Source organism: Acartia tonsa, chromosome 3, assembly GCF_053477335.1.
Source record: "Acartia tonsa isolate MP-2025a chromosome 3, ASM5347733v1, whole genome shotgun sequence".
Taxonomy (NCBI): Eukaryota; Metazoa; Arthropoda; class Copepoda; order Calanoida; family Acartiidae; genus Acartia; species Acartia tonsa.
Window position 1 is genome coordinate 46,903,414 of NC_137262.1, and position 18,025 is coordinate 46,921,438.

General features: G+C 30.2%; 1 protein-coding gene across 3 annotated transcripts in view; it reads right to left on the reverse strand.

Moving 5' to 3' along the window:
* Positions 1-18,025, reverse strand: part of LOC145314369 (uncharacterized) — an 89,867-nt gene that overhangs the window by 64,245 nt on the left and 7,597 nt on the right. For all 3 annotated transcript variants that reach the window (XR_013877740.1, XM_080154252.1, XM_080154250.1), the window contains exons 6-13: positions 14,051-14,127; positions 11,987-12,055; positions 11,407-11,535; positions 10,892-10,969; positions 10,660-10,724; positions 10,363-10,427; positions 4,568-4,669; positions 2,333-2,387 (exon numbers count right to left, since the gene is read on the reverse strand). Coding sequence is in view for 2 of the 3 variants with exons in the window: in XM_080154252.1 (XP_080010378.1) it covers positions 2,333-2,387; positions 4,568-4,669; positions 10,363-10,427; positions 10,660-10,724; positions 10,892-10,969; positions 11,407-11,535; positions 11,987-12,055; positions 14,051-14,127 (640 nt within the window). In the remaining variant the exon portion in view is untranslated. The remainder of the gene's footprint in view (positions 1-2,332; positions 2,388-4,567; positions 4,670-10,362; positions 10,428-10,659; positions 10,725-10,891; positions 10,970-11,406; positions 11,536-11,986; positions 12,056-14,050; positions 14,128-18,025) is intronic.

Genomic DNA, 18,025 nt, shown 5'->3' on the forward strand with positions numbered 1-18,025 from the left:
GACTAAAAGGTAGCAAGTTGTCCAAGAGGAGTCAAGCTAAGATTGTGGAAGCATGTGTGGAGAGCACAGTCCTGTTTGACTGCCAAGCAAGAACCTGGCATGGAGGAGAGATCAAGAAGCTACAGAGTATGATGGACAAGAAGTACAGACAGATATGGAGCAGAAGGACAGGCCCCCCCCTAATTCAGATGCAACGGGAAGGTAAAAACATGTTTGATGTAAGGAAAGACCTTGGAGTGAAATCTTTGAGATGGAAGATAGAGAAAAGAGTGCTGGAGAGAATAGGTCATGTAATGAGACTCAAAGATGACAGAACAGTAAAAGCAGTTGTGCTAGGTTGGATGGAAGACCTAGAGACCAGAGAGAAAGTTCCAGGAAAGAAGAGAAAGACTATCTTGTACTGGAAAAACATCTTAAGAGAGGCACAGATTGACTGGACCAATATTGGAACACTAACCAAGGACAGGAAAGGATGGAAAGCCATTATCAAGGCCAGGATGGACCACCTGGAGAAGTGGGAAAACAGCAGAGGTAAGACATGGACAGATGGTAGAATGGAGAGAAACCCGAGAGCAGAAGAACCTGATGAAATGCCAGGTTTTACATGCGAGTTTGAAGGCTGTGAAAAGATCTGCAAGAGCAAAGCTGGACTTATTACACACAGAAGACGACTACATGAAAGATCTGAGAACAAGGTTACATTCAAATGTCAATTATGCAACCAGGAGTTTGAAGCAGAAGGAAATTTGAAAAACCACCAGAAAAGTTGCTCGGGAGAAGCCTCACAGGATCCAAACAGGAGGAGATGTGGAGACTGTGGAAGGGAGACCACAACCAGCAACTTTGCAAGGCACAGGAGAACATGCGGGGGGCAGAACCCCCCACCACCGGGACCAAGACCTCCATCAAGAAGATCCCGATGTGACATCTGTGGGATGATGATCACAGTAGCAAACCTGGCCAGACACAAGACGTTAAAGCACGAGCAGTAGGCAGTGTACTATCGGTACAGAACGCCTCAGAAGAAGAAGAAGAAGAAGAACCCCTAAAAAAGAGATGGATAATCACTCATTTTTATGACGACGCATGGCTGATTTTTTAGTTACTTTGTCCCTCAATAAAAGATGCTAAATAACTGACAGCAATCATTATTCTGTTATTGTGCAATTATTAAAGAGACACAAGACAAAATATTTATGTTAAAGTTAAAGTATATTCACAACGAAGTAAAAAAAGGTTTCAAGAAGTAATGTTAAAATCGGAGAGTGATAGGATAATAAAAGAATAAATAATCTACAAGCAAACCACCCTCCCAATAGTTGTCAATTAGAAAATTAAGGATCGGGGATGGAAGATGGATTTATTCATCATTGACCTATCCATGTTTGTATGAGTCTGAATACACTTTTTTGAGTAATGGCATTGCATTTTTTGTTTTTGTTGAGAAAAAATAGTTTAAGATTGTTTCAAGGTTCTTCAGTAAAGAATTATAAACAAATTTTAGAAAATGTTTCTACAGAAAAGTTAAAAAATCTGATAAATAAGTAGAGCAGCAATAGCAGATCTTACAAAAAAAATGGAGAATTTAGTACATTTTAGTATAATAAAACTAAATAGCCTTTTTAAATTACATAATTCACTACATACAGCGCCCCTAGCATCTAGAGACTCTTCTTCAAAGGGTCTAAAATTATCTAAAGACTTAAATCTAAAATAAAATAGCTTAAAACAATCATGGGACCTGTGTAATGCTTCCCTAAAAGGGAAATCTAATGCTTCAGACGAAAAAACTTTCGACTTTATAAAATAGGATAATTATTATAAGTCTACTGTATGACTTACTAGAGTTCCATTCATTGGAATGTATTAAAGTAAGACACCTGCCATACTTCTTATTTAGTTTAGGTTAGAAAAAAATACAGGAATTGCAAAATATTATGCTTTTCTTCTACACTTTGTGTGATCACTGAATATTGCAAGAAAATAGCATTTTTTGTAAAGTATTTTAACTTGCAACTTTGTCAAGTTTCATGTCATATCATAAATCTTAATACTATGTCATGTAATATCTTCCTTTGTAAGATAATAAGAGTAGACCTTAAACATCAATAAAACATTCAAACTTTTTTCTTTTTATCACTTTCCGCATTTTAATTTATTTTAATTCTCCAACGCTAAAAATAGCAGAAAAACTGCCTTGGTCAAATAATGCAAAGCAATTTTGAAGATCAAATGCAACAATAACTTACAGGCAGACAGAATAGCATCCATTTAATATAATTAAGATTCGTCTTTATGGGTGTAATCATTCTTGTTGTGAAATAAATCTTACTTGCTGGTGTGTCTTCCTTTTGGCTTATTCTGATCTTTACTCACTCCTGTCGGAACTAAAATATTTTTTTATTATATGGTTCTTTTACGCCTGTTTAAATAGAATATGAAGGGTTGTTGTTTTTTCCAATATGCCTAACAATGAAGGCCTATAATTGTGGTGCTTTAACCCAGTACCCAATGTAACCTCACAAAACCTAACATAAATTAACCCATTAGTGCCGAGCGCCACTTTTATGGACCGATCGAGCTGAAAATCTCAGGGAAGCTTTATAATGGTCAAAACGGAATTCGTATTTTTTTGTTTTGCTCTAGTGGCGTGCACAGGAAAGTTGCAATAAAACCCGGTTCGGCGCGAGTAAAAAAACCTTTCGGCATTAATAACCGTTTTTGGCCCTTTTTGGTGCTTTCCCCCGGCATTAAAGCCCGTTTGCGACCTAAATACCCGGTTTTTTGGCGCGAAAAGTTAAAAATGTAATTTCTGAACGCCCAAAGTGAGATGAACACTTTTTAGAACTTTGATACGATCCGTAATTGAAAACTACACAACCTCATGTAATTGATAGAGCTACAACTAACATACAAAACAATTTATATCACATTTAAGATTTTGGCTATAGGTGCCGCCGTTTTCGGTTAAAAAAGCCCATTTCGAAGAAGTTTTAAAACTTTTGCTAATATTTGTATTGATAATAATGGGAGGGATATTGATAATGTAATTTTTGAACGTCCAAAGTGAATTATAGAGTAGCAACTATTCTAGTAGTATCAGTAATTGACAAATATATAAAAAAATATAATTTTTATTGATAAAGGAAAGACTAGAAAAGACTTATTACATATCTTTGGCCTAAAGTATTTAAAAAATATCACAAACAAAAGAATAGAATAATACAGTAATATCAAGATAACAAAAATGGCCTAAAACCATCAAATTTGCATAGAATACTGGTTAGTTACGCCCCCATCCTGTGGGGAAATGTCAAGATAAGCAAAATGGCCTGAAACCATCAAATTTACATAGAATACTGGTTAGTTACGCCCCCATCCTGAAGGCGATGACAAGATAATGGAAATGGCCTAAAACCATCATATTTACAAGTAATAATAATTGAATTTTCGTGTGTTATGCCCCCATCCTGTAGGGCTATGACAAGATAATCAAAATATAAAATAGTATTGTTTTTTTGAGAGAGAAAAAAACATATCCCGCCCCCCCCCCCACACCTTAAAAATATTTATGTAATAAAGTCTAAACCAAGATATATCTATCTATCTGTCCATCCATCCTTTTATTTATCTATCTAACAATTGTTGATTATCATTGGGAATCTACATAAATTTATCGGCCATTGTCTTATCCCTATATATCAGTCTATCTATCTATCCATCCATCCTTTTGTTTATCTATCTAACAATTGTTGATTATCATTGGGAATCTACATAAATTTATCGGCCATTGTCTTATCCCTATATATCAGTCTATCTATCTATCTATTGATCCTTTTATTTATCTATTTATCAATGATATTTATCATTGGGAAATAAAGAAATTTTTACATTTGAAGAGAATAATAAATGATAAAAAATATCTAATATATCTAATGGTTGAAAAGTTAACCCATTAGTGCCGAACCGGGCAATAAAACTTTCGGGTATTTTTACTCACGCCGAACCGGGCCTATATAGAACGTAAAAAAACGATAAAAAAATCATATAAAAAATAATAATTTGAATAAAACGAATTCACAAATGAATGTAGTTGCCAATAAACTTTAAATTTCACGAAAAAAATCACTAACTTTACTTCATAAACAAAAAAGTTAGGAGGGGTATTTTAAATCACCTTGTTTTTTTTGGTTCACCCATTTTCGATGAAAGATTGTGGCCGACCTAATAGATAGAAACGCTTCTCTCTGGGGGGAATTGAAAAACAGCGCAGTAAAGGGTAGGCTCAAGCTAGCATGATGCAATCAAGAAACTGAAAACCGGTTTATTTTGGCATTTTCTGGAACCGGGCGTTAAAAGCCGGTTCGTCACTAATGGTTTAATGAATAAACAAACGAAAAACTACTCTAATTTACTGTTAGAAAAGAGCATCTAAAATTCATTGTGAATTGCTAATATTATTTTCTTTGCTTTTGCTAAAAATTGTTTTTTTCCTTCTATAAATCATCTTGGAAAGTAATTTACAACTTTTCATTTGCATATCCACGGTCAACTGTATTAATTATACCTGGTGGAGCAGGACGAAGTGGGCGTCTGAAGTGAAACTCCAGGTTCTCTGACCCATTCAGGGTTTCATAGCTGTGTGACAGAGAGGGCAGGGATGGGGTACTCCTGTATTTTAGTTAGTTGCTGTAAAGTGGGTTTAATAGCATGATTAATAAAATTCATGCAAAGTATGAATTTAATTTAATACCATTTAAAGTAATAGGATGTCTATTGTCTATTTGTTAAGAATACTAAGAATATCTTATTGTAAAAAGTTTCTTAAATTTATAAAGTTTTGTTTATCTATGTGTGAGGTAATACAGGGATAATGTACGCCTTTCATTGATATTGTTGCTGTATCAATAGAAAAGAGAACTTCCTTTCTGTGGCAGAACACGTAGCACTTACGCCAAACACTGCATCAAAACCAAAGATGTTGCGATATACATAGTTAGAGTAGGGAAATGCTTTGGCCCCAAACAGGCCCATCTTAATACCATGCAAATAGCACAGTTAGGAATTCCAGGAATAGATAGATACCAATACCTTTAAAGCCAAACAAAGTCGTATTTTTAAATTGAAAATGTAAATTTTGTAATCAGAATGTTGTATGACCAAATGGAAAACATTTAATATTTTGTGAAGTTCCTCCAATATTCCAAATTGGTTTGTATATATTATATAGAATTTAAAATATGTTTACATAAAATAACAAATAAATTATTTGGAATATTGATCGCTGCTTTAAATTTACCATGATTAAATGTATTTTTGTACTGAAAATATTATAAGAGGTCACTAGTTTTAAGTTACAAAAAGTGATACTTTCATAAAGCTTTTGTTGGCTAAAACTAATATGGTCAGTTTTGTCCTTGAGTAGATAAGCAGTTACAAGCTGAAGTCACTTTTGGACGTAGGACATACTATAGGACTAAAGAGTAGTTATAGAGCAGCTGTGCTATTAATAACCATAGACAAACTTGTATGTTTGTATGAACACCCCAATGCTAAATTCTTGCGCATTCAAGCTACTTAAGAGCATAATCTAATAATGTTTTCACTGCATACATTAGTAACATACATTTTATACGCAAAATACCCATTCTTTTGTGTCTCTTTGATCACCAGTGACTTTTTATAAAACAAAAATTTATATCAACTGACGCATCTACATTAGAAACTACATTTTAAAAATAAATTGTAGTATATTTGTAATATACCATTATTAACCTAATTTTGTCGCGATAAATGTTTTATTTAAGGGTTACTTCTTTGGCATATTACGCCTTCGGCATATAAATAGGGCCTTTTTACTCGAAGGGGTTGAAAAGGATAGAAAAAAATTAAGCCCTATTAAATCACTGTGCCAAGATAAACTACCCAAAAATGGAATACTCAATCGTTTCTGTAGTCATCCTAAGTTACGGAAAAAACTTACTTCTTTAAAAATAAAATTGTCATATTTTATTTTATTGACAATATTCACATAAATTTTGACTTCAATATAAAACTAAAAACATTGATTTTAAAGAAGGAAAAATTCTTTCATTATTGCCAATTCAAAAATAAGAAAATTCCTCTTTTCTCCCATTTTTCTCTCTCCTCGAATTTGCATAGAAATGGAAAAATATCTTGAGTTAAACCCTAATTCAGTGTGCTGTAGTGAACAGAGATATATGGAAAGTTAAATAGAAATAAAATATCTTGTGTTAAACCCTAATTCAGTGTGCTATAGTGACCAGGGATTTAGGAAGAGTTAAATAGAAAAAAATATCTTAAACCCTAATTCAGTGTGCTATAGTAGTCAGGAATATAGGGAGAGTTAAATAGAAATAAAATATCTTGAGTTAAACCCTAATTCAGTGTGCTATAGTAGCCAGGAATATAGGGAGAGTTAAATAGAAATAAAATATCTTGAGTTAAACCCTAATTCAGTGTGCTATAGTAGCCAGGAATATAGGGAGAGTTAAATAGAAATAAAATATCTTGAGTTAAACCCTAATTCAGGGTGCTATAGTAGTCAGGAATATAGGGAGAGTTAAATAGAAATAAAATATCTTGAGTTAAACCCTAATTCAGTGTGCTATAGTAGCCAGGAATATAGGGAGAGTTAAATAGAAATAAAATATCTTAAGTTAAACCCTAATTCAGTGTGCTATAGTAGCCAGGAATATAGGGAGAGTTAAATAGAAATAAAATATCTTGAGTTAAACCCTAATTCAGTGTGCTATAGTAGCCAGGGATATAGGGAGAGTTAAATAGAAATAAAATATCTTAAGTTAAACCCTAATTCAGTGTGCTATAGTAGCCAGGAATATAGGGAGAGTTAAATAGAAATAAAATATCTTGAGTTAAACCCTAATTCAGTGTGCTATAGTAGCCAGGAATATAGGGAGAGTTAAATAGAAATAAAATATCTTGAGTTAAACCCTAATTTGGTGTGCTATAGTAGTCAGGAATATATGGAGAGTTAAATATAAATGAAATATCTTGTGTTAAACCCTAATTTAGTGTGCTTTAGTGACCAGGGATAAGTAAATAGTTAAACAAGGAGAAAACTGACACAGAAGAACACTAGAAATAAATCCCCCTTCCCCAAAACATAATACATATAGTTATCCCTTCATCCCTGCAACCCTGTAGTGAGAAGGCACACTGTGTAAAAAAAAAGAAATTGTTTTTCATGTTAGTTTTCTATCAATCCAACAACAACAAAAAAGAAAACATTTTCTAACAAAAAAATATTTATCAAAATATAAAAGATTCTACAATTAAATTGTATTTTTAATAAATAATTCAATAATTATAACTTATATTAAAGATCATTCAGTTAAAAAATAAAATTGCTAAAAAAGGGAATTTGCTGATTTGTAGGAGCACCAATTTTGTATCCTCCACAAATAAAACTGGGCCCTTACCAGGGATCATAGGGGATAAGACTATGGACAATAAATTATAATAAAAATACCTAATTATGATACAAAAGTATTACTTTATATAACTTTTGGTACCAGTATAATTTACAGACTAATATTTCCTCCATCCTTGGCCCTCTACTTCAACATTTAAAATGAAAGTTGAAAATTTTTACTTTTAAATCTTTTCTTGCTTGTTGTGAAATTAGCATATAAATATCCAATGGGCCCCTACATTGGTTTCTAATAAAATGCTTCACTATTTTTTTTTTAATTCATTGACCTTTTCTACTAAACTACATAAACATAATTTTGAACAAGATCAACATAAAAAAAATTGTTAAACTTATTGTTGACCCAATGGTAAGTGATGTCTTGGCGGTTAGACAGCCAGACGGATAGACACTGACACACAGACAGCCAAAATTACTTACGAATTCTTTTTTTAAAGCAATCAAATGTCAATTATAAGTGATTGGAAACCTTTTTTCAAAATATTTTTTCTGCAACTTTCTTATGGTTTATTACCACTCTTTTTAATATCTTTCCACAAAGTTAAGAGAGCCAAGTAAATGATTTAGAAAAGTAATTTCTTGTCTATGAAAATAGAAATTCAAATATAATTAGACTGCCTATCCTATTATAAAAAGAAGGCTAACCACTGGACCGATTAAATGAGCTCTTTAATTTTAAGAGCCTTTACTTACATAGGGCCTAAGATGAATTCAAACAATTTTAAATATTATTAGATTGAAATCTTTGTATTGTTAAAAGCTATTTTTCAGCTTCTCTCTTCTAAACCAGTAACAAAGTCTAAAAGTTAATTGTATTTTATACAATTAAAGGGCGTTTTTCATTCTAAGCAGCTCTATTTTAATGCCACAGTTTTTATTTGTGTGTGGGTGACAGCCCAGAATACTAAAGACAAACAAATTACCCCCCATTTCCATCCACAAAATATCCCCCCTATTTACAAACATCCCCTCACACTAGCCTCTTGCCCTCCATTCACACATTAATATTTCAATTTAAACTGGGTCTATACAAGTTTAAAATCTAAATAGTCGTTTCTACAGAGAGCACTAGAAAGATTTGATTTTTCATTGTAGGATTTTTTTTCAGTTTGAAGATTTTTTCTTGACATTTTTTTCAAAAAAAGGAAAAAATTCGAGAATTTTTTCATTTTTTGAAACATTTTTTTCTAAAATAATTTTACCAACAGACACACGCTTGGTTTTTTATTAAATGAATAAGTTAGGGTACAATGTTTGGCACTTTCGATATAAGTAAATGATAATAAAAAACCCATAGAGTGCGATAATAACTTCAGAAAAATCGAAGAAAATAGTTTTAATACTTAATTAACGTTTTTAAGTTTTTCTTCAAAAAGTTTAGATAAGATGCCTTTAAAAGTCATCTATGATTTTGTCAGGGATAAAAATGTAACTTTAAAATAAGAATTACAACATATTTTTTCAATTAGTACAAAGTAAAATTTTGAACATTTTATTGATCAGTATATTTTTTAAAATGTGAAGTAGAAACCTGAATATTTTATCATGAAAATTGTGTTATGATTTGATTGTCTGCTAGATTACAAGAAAAAAGATACTGACAGTACTTGTTGGTTCTTTAAAAATAATTAGGTAGATTACTTTCAGAACCCCTCTTTTTGCAACGTTATTTCAATAGAACAGAGCCGTAGTCTTAGTGTACTCAATATCTAGACAGCCAACCATTGTTTTAGAATTGTTCAATTTTTTTAACTTCTGATAAAAACAGAATTAATGGTATTTTTGTAAATATTATACCTCCAAGAAATGGCTATACTTCCCAATCATATGTTGTGTGATATTTTAGAGGAATTATTTTGATATAATGTCATTAAAATATTCGTTAAAAAAAGTGCTATTCTAGCTTATACTTTACATTTTAATGTGTATGATAATTCAAATAAAAGATAATGAAGATTTATATTATATTTAATTGTTATAATTATAAAGAAAAACCTGGAAACAGTAAAAAACTGACTTTATTTTATTGACGTAGGGAAAATTTTGTCAAATATTTGAATAAAAAAACACTATAAAACAAAATAAATTATTTTTAATATAGTCACAAAAAGGCTTAATGAGTTTAGGAAATATTTCATTCACTAATCATGTCATTTAAACTCTATTACACAGAATACATTGTAAAAAGATGTTCTCGTTTTAATTTTAAGTAATTTCAAATGCATTTTAATACCTTTTAATGATTTATTTTTTGAAACATCTTTTTATAAAATGTTATTGATTTTTGAAGTTATATGTTAAAATGTTTTTAAATTTTGTTAACATTTTGTTTTAAATGTAGAAAATTGGTAATTCTAAACATTCAAAAAATGATTTTATTAAATTTTCTTCACTTAAATTGCATGTTTGATGAAATTTTCAACTGATAATTCAAGAAAAATCGTTTAAGTTTTATTATATTTTACTTTGAAATGTTAAAAAAATATAATTATTGTCAAAAATGTGGAAGTTATACTTTTCTCAAAAAAAGACCTAAAACATGCAAATTAACACGTGTAATGAGATTTTTTTCTTTCAGGTTTAATTTTAAGTAATTATTGATATTTTTTGTAAAAAGGATTTTATATAAAAAGTTTTAAAACTCGAGTTATGTAGTGGTTCTAAAAAAGGTTGCGAATTTATGCAATTTTCTTGCAAAAAAAATTTTCTAGGATTTTAAAAATAGCAAAGGGTGTTATTAGACGTACTTACAGATACAATTGCAAAGTCATTTTGGCCAAACACTAAAATAAAGTTTTGACATCTGAGGGTCCAACCGTGGACAGACAAAGGACTTGTAGCGCAGCTTCTGTAAAATTATGTCGTCAAATGTTTTGAAGCAACTAATTTCCTGTCACTATGAACGCTGGTATACAATGTTGATCTAACAGACCTCAAAGGGGTGGATGTTGGTCTAAACAGAAAACAAAAATGAATTTCTACAAACAATTAACCAGAAAAATTGTGTTTTAGTACATCGCAGCAATTTTCGTGGCTCATTATTCTTATTTTAATAACATTAGCAATAACTACGAAGTTTTATTTACTTAACGTGATTTTGAAAAAGTTTTAAAAAATGACAATAAATTTGTTATAGTTAAAATATTTAAAATTAAATATCTATTTTTTTAAAGTTTATTTTCTACCTGGATGGCTGTTGCTTGTCCTTTTCTTCAACTTCAGTGGGGGATTTATCTGGGGGGAAGTCCTCCTAAAATGTTAGCTTTATTAGTTTACTTTCGTGTAATAGAAAAAAAACAATTATGTCATTAGTAGGGTAGAAATTTCTAGTTCTCAAAAATATGCACCTTTATATAAGTATAAATTGTGTAGAACATAACTGAAGAAAAGTTCCACTTCAAAATGAAAAATTCCTACCTGATAATTTTGGGATCTACCTCCAGGAGTTTGGAGACCTCGAGTTTTTCCAGAGCTACAATCTGAACTCCAATCATCCTGAGGATATACAAATTTTGAAAAGGATGACAACATCCATAAGTAGTAAAGCACAAATTGTTATGGAGGGACAATTATGGATAGATTGAGAGATCACTGATAAGCGGTTATAAAAAAGGGGAGGGGAAAAAAGAGATAAAGAAGAAAAATAGAAAATCACGAAACCTTATAATATAAACAGATAAATAAATGCATTCAGTAGCATAAACGACAAACTGACGGACTAAGCAATTTGTAGACTGTATGCTCTTAAATAACAGCCGAGAAATAATTAATTTTGTAAGTAACCCAACTCATATCTATTAATCATCTATGCGGATCTAAAAGGCACTAATAAACGACTACATACCCACTTTTAAAAAAAACAAAAAAAAAGGCTGAAAATATTCTAAAAAATAGAAGCCGTTTTAGAGATATTTAAGGACACGATTACGTACCTCAGATGATCTAGAGCCCAGACTGGTTCTGGATTTAGAATCCACACACAGACTGTTACGTGACTTGGACACCATGAGGCCAGTCTGAGTGACAGGTCCTTCTTTATCCTTAGTTTCTTTCATTGGCACCTTAATTATTATTTAAAATTTATTTTTTGTTTTTGATTTAGGATCCAAAAGAGAAAATTTATTCGTTATTTCATTTATATAAGGAGTTTATGTTTAATAAGATTATTAGTTTAAGGTAATAATATTACATCTTTTTATAATTGGTACATTTTGTATACCAGTTTGCTCTTAACCTTTAACAGCCAAAACAAAATGAGTTTGAAAAGTCGTTTTAGAGATCCCTAAATTAGGAAACTGCTCGAGATATTTAATGGAATATTATTCAGTCTTTAGGTATGATTTTAAATATTAAGATTGGTGGATTCTCTTTTAAGAATAGTTATAGCTACCAAAAAAACTCGTTTATGCTACCACAAAAAAAATACGTCTGATAAGACACAAAGACATCATAATACTTTTCTAAAATTAGGAAAGGAAAAATAATCTATTCTAAAAATATAAAATGTTCTACCTTTTGTTTTATCACAGTTGATTGTGAACAAGTTTCTGTTGCTTCAGGCAGTGCTGTATCATCACATTCCTAGATATATAGATAGATAGATAGATAGATAGATAGATAGATAGATAGATAGATAGATAGATAGATAGATAGATAGATAGATAGATAGATAGATAGATAGATAGATAGATAGATAGATAGATAGATAGATAGATAGATAGATAGATAGATAGATAGATAGATAGATAGATAGATAGATAGATTGATAGATAGATAGATAGATAGATAGATAGATAGATAGATAGATAGATAGATAGATAGATAGATAGATAGATAGATAGATAGATAGATAAATAGATAGATAGATAGATAGATAGATAGATAGATAGATAGATAGATAGATAGATAGATAGATAGATAGATAGATAGATAGATAGATAGATAGATAGATAGATAGATAGATAGATAGATAGATAGATAGATAAATAGATAGATAGATAGATAGATAGATAGATAGATAGATAGATAGATAGATAGATAGATAGATAGATAGATAGATAGATAGATAGATAGATAGATAGATAGATAGATAGATAGATAGATAGATAGATAGATAGATAGATAGATAGATAGATAAATTTTAAGACCTTTTAATTGCAATGAACTTTTTAAATGTTAAATACATTAAAATTATATAAAATTATTTCATTTAAAATAAAAGTATTGCAGTCACAATAATTATACAATGCTTACTTTTCAATTAGGTAACAGAAAAAGTGCATTAAAAGGATAATTACATTGTTGAGTAAAAACAATTTCCCCTGATTTTATTTTAACAAGGATGACAACATCCATAAAAGCGAAGCTCTGAAACGGTAGGACAAACGGGCATTAACACTTGTATAATGTCAGAACTGAATAATCAGAATACGAATGTATAAGAGTCAAAGGAACCCGGTATTAGTGTCGGACTGATTATGACGTAACAAAAAAAATTAGCCAATGAGAGGACATTATTGACCAATGGTAAAATTCATAGTGGCCTCTTATTGGCTAATTTTTTTTGTTACGTCATAATCAGTCCGACACTAATACCGGGTTCGAGTCAAAGCAAAATTGGAAGTAAATTTGTTGAAAAACTGCTTGATACAGGATAATGATTATGGATATACTTACATTTTTAGGACTTGATTATAGAGTTGCTTCGCTTATAATATTGTACTTTGTTGTCCCAGGAATCAGTATACCAAAAATCAGACCAATCGGATAATAAAGTCACATACAAATTTGTTGTTAAAAATGTAAAAAAAATCAACATGTTTAAAATGGACGTACGGACATTCTAGTAATGATTATAGAGTTGCTACGTTTTCTAACTCGTACCTAACTATTACAGGAATCACCATGCAAAATTTGAAATCGATACGACAATTCTAACATGCCTAAATTAACGAAAAAAGATATTTAAAAAAGTAAAAAAAATCAACATGTTTAAAATGGACGTACGGACATTTTGGTAATGATTATAGAGTTGCTACGCTTTCTAAATCGTACCTAACTACTAAAGGAATCACCATGCAAAATTTGAAATCGATAGGACAATTCTAACATGTCTAAATTAACGAAGAGAAGCTATCCGTGACGGACGGACGTACGGACGAACGGACCGACCCTAATTGTAGAAAAGCTTCGCTTTTAAAAAGAGTAGCCATTAACATTTATAGTTAGTAGCAAACCTACTCTTTAATTTATTTTAACTGCTTGGCTATAATTTAGGTTAGACGGCTGAACTTTTGGGAAGATTTTCCAAACAGAAGAGCATCCAATGTAAAATTCATTGTTTTTTGTTAAAATTTGATTGGCTCTGATTTTAATATAGATAGAGAGCTGAAATTTCTTTACAGTTTACACAACCTTTATTAACTCCTCCAGAACACGCCTTGCGCGGCCATAAGTTGTGAATTTAGCCTCTTTAAGGACAAATACTTCCTTCCATAAGTATCCTACTATTAATTTCAGAGCAATTTATAACTATTTAACTTCCTTAATTAAACACTCTAAATTAATATCTGCTACCTGGTTTATTTCCACATGAACAATCATTGAACTCACAGAGGGTAGAGCTTCATATAAAACACAAGACCCAGTATCGTCTAAAATATATAGATAAATGTAAGAGATAGTTAAATAGATAGAAAGTAGATAAATAGAGGGTAGATCTTATATATAAAATACAAGACCCAGAAACGTTTGAAAGGACAAAGCCCAAATTGTGTTAAAATTGTGTCAAAAATAATCCATGTAACGTAATAAAAATAAGGAATTATCCATCTATTTTTAGGGGTTTTATTTCCCACTTCTCCTCTCATCTCCCTCATTTTATTACGTCACATGGATCATTTTTGACAAAATTTTAACACAATTTGGGCTTTGTCGTTTGAAAGAGATAGTTTGTAATATATATGGTTGTTTGCAAGTAGTTATATAGCTTGTAAAGCTATATATAAAATACAAGACTCAGTATCGTCTATAATAGATAGATAGGTGTAAAATATAGATAAATAGATTGATAGAAGGGCTTTATGTAAAATTCAAGATCCAGTATCGTCTAAAAGAGATAAATAAGACAGCAAGTACTTAGATAGATAGATAGGGCAGAGTATTATATACTAAATAAAACCGTATCAACGGAAATAAATATGAATAATGAGGAGATAAATGATAGATAAAAAGGAGAGAGAGAGAGAGAGGGAGAGGGAGAGAGAGAGAGAGAGAGAGAGAGAGAGAGAGAGAGAGAGAGAGAGAGAGAGAGAGAAAGAGAGACGAAAAGCCAGAGGTCACACCTTTATAAAAACACAATAACTTTTATCTTATTCAAATTTTGATTTCAGTCAGCTAGACATTAGCAAAGCATTTGAAAAACTATGATAGCTTGTAACATCCTTCATTCAAAGATTTTTAAAATTAGTAAAAAAAAAGATTAATTAAAATGACTTGGTATGAGTAAATTGCAATTTTAAACAACAGCCTTGAAAAAGCATTTGATTAACAGTGTTTTCTAAAAATATATCTGCGTAACGATATAATTTATTTCTATAAAAAGAAAAGAGAAAAATAAACTGGGTTAAACGGAAAGATTAATGAAAAACAAAATAATTTTTTTTCCTTTTGTATTAAAGCGTAGTAATCAATCAAAATAAGATTTTGTATGTGTATAATGTGTATAGTTTGAGTAATCCCTCCTTTATCCTTAGAACATGATCAATATCAGACCTTATCATTAGTTTTCCTACAAGGGGGGATCTTCGTAGCCTGACATACAATGTAGTTAAATATTCAACGACTATTTTTAGCATCAAAACACTAAATAAACCAAAAGAGATAATTTTAAAATTGTACAAGTCAAAACTGTGCTTTTTATTATTTAGCACCAGCAATTTCAATGTTTTTTTTCACCTCCAATCAATATGTTCATTATTTTGATTATTATTATGCAAAAAATAATCAAATATTGAACAAAGAATTAAAGTATCAATTAACTTTTTATTACATTGAAATAAATATCAATATAAAACATAGAAGTTGGCTATTTTTTGGAACTATTTTTATCCTGTTTTGTATGCATTTTGATTATGGATTATATAGTGAGCAATCAGGATTATATTTATCCATTTTATACATGTGTCTGATACGCCAGAATAAAAACAAGTTATTTTTATATTTCTCAGTAGTGTAGCTTTTTATGGAGGGAGGGAACGTTGGGCTGTTTATTACACTAGTCCCCAAAGTTTTATAGTAACAATTCTTATTCTTTAGCTTAACAACTTGATTGGTTGGTTCAGTAAGTTAAGTGTTAAAGCTTTAAACCACTGTTTTTAATCTAAAGAAAGGGTTATTCTGTGTATCATGATTGGGAATATTGTACATCAATCTATCTTACATTGTCTCATCCCTTTAGATCCCTGGTAGCTAATTTATAGTTAGTATGTGTCCTTTTTGTTATAGATTTTTTTAAATGTATCGATGAATCTTGTTGTCTTTATAAAATTATTCTAGTTACAAAAAAAAATTAATTTAGAACAAGATTAGTGCTAATGAAAACTGATGCTTTTTTGGAATGAAAAAAGATTACTGTCCTTTTGTATAGAAAAATAAAAACATTCGTAAAAAGTAAAATTTTAATAAGATAGACACACATACATCATACTATTTTGCCGTATAGACGTCTGAAAATTTTTATCTGATGCTTTTAGCCAAATTAAATCAAAATTATTTTATTTTCATTTACAAAACTTTAACTGTGACGTTAGCCTTGAAAATAAAAGGTCCAACTCAATTTATATAATTGTATTTGTAGAAAATAAAGTTTTAAAAAAGTTAAATCTCACCCAATACTATGAAAGTATAAAAACACTCTAAATGTTCCTATTTTATATTTTTCTAAATATCCGCTTTTTGGGTCTCTTGGGAGCAAAACTTTACGAACACCAACGAACTTTTATAGTCAATAGTGTTCATATTTTCTTGCTAAATTTTTAGGACATTTATAAAAATCCAGGGATCTAAAGGGATCTGACAATAATGATACACAAAATTTCCCCCCTTTCTGTAGATTACAATTAGTGGTTGATGATACACAAAATTTCCCCCCCTTAGTAGATTACAACTAGTTGTAGACACTGAACTAAGGGAACCAACCAATGAAAATGAAAAGTCCCCAAGGTTGTTAGGCCAGCTTAGAAAACGTTATCATAAGACTTTGGGGACTAGTTTAATAAACAGCCCAATGTCTCCTCTCTCCTTATTAAAATCCGTCCTTAGATTTTTGTTTTTATAGAGTAATTTTGCGATACATTAAATTATAAATATCTTAAAAGTGAAACAACATTTTATTTTTAATTTTTTTTTTACTCAGAGTTCCATGCTTCTGCAATCATAAGAAAGATACTATATATAAATATCTATATTCTGAAATGTAACGTTCTGTCTTTGATATCTTTAAGAAATTTTTATTAATCAGTTAGACAAAAAAACTATGATATAACAATAATGAGTTGCACCTGTTTTCCAGCCAAGGCATTCACTTTGCCATTGTTATTTCTCATTTGTAAGTTTGCTGACTTTTAGACTAATGTTATTTTGTTGTTTTATAAAAGTTGCTACTCAATACTTTATAGTTGGAAATACATATATAAATATATAAGTTAACACTTTCTAAATTAACTCACTTTACAAAAAGAACAGAAAATCGTTTCTGAATTCTAAATCAAAGAGAGATTTTTTTCTTATGAAAAACTTTTCTACCTTTAATTTCTTTCAATATTGAAACCTAACTGCTTTTTTTGCAAATAAATATGCTGTAATTATAACTAAGAATATTTAACAATTTTTAATAATATTTTAATCCCACAGAAAAATTGAAGTCCAGTATTTTTTGTCAAATTCTATTTATATCTCAATTTATGTTTTTAAACATTTGCATTAAATAAGTGTTGCATTTTTTTCATACTTACTGTATGTTTCTTTACTATGTATATTAATTGTAAATGTGTCCTTGAATTACTTGATAAAGGGATTATATTCAAAATTAGAAAGAGGGATATATAAACTTAAAATAAATAGAAGAACTTTATGTAAAGGGATAAGATTTCCAGAAAGTATTAAATTTCTTTTGTAAATCAGTTGATTATTTATTTTTCAGTTCGTTCATCTAGTAGGAGGGGAGGGGACGGGTAAAGGGGGCTGGTTGGGGAGATTGTTAATTTATCCAGCTACAAGTTTCATTTTATTAGAGTACATAATAATCTAAGATTCAAGTAATAATAAATCCATTGTCTCTATAATCCGTGTAAAAGGAGAAAGTAATATTTATTGTTTAAGTTGATGAATTAATTATCTGCATGTTTTTTCTTCTCATGCCAACAAAATCCTCGGGATTTATATATCCAAATAGATATAATAACTTAAATTAACTGTCCACAAATAGTACTGGGATGTCTTTTTGTGAGTCTGATGGATTTTGATTCTTTATGATTTGTGTGCTGTTATTGT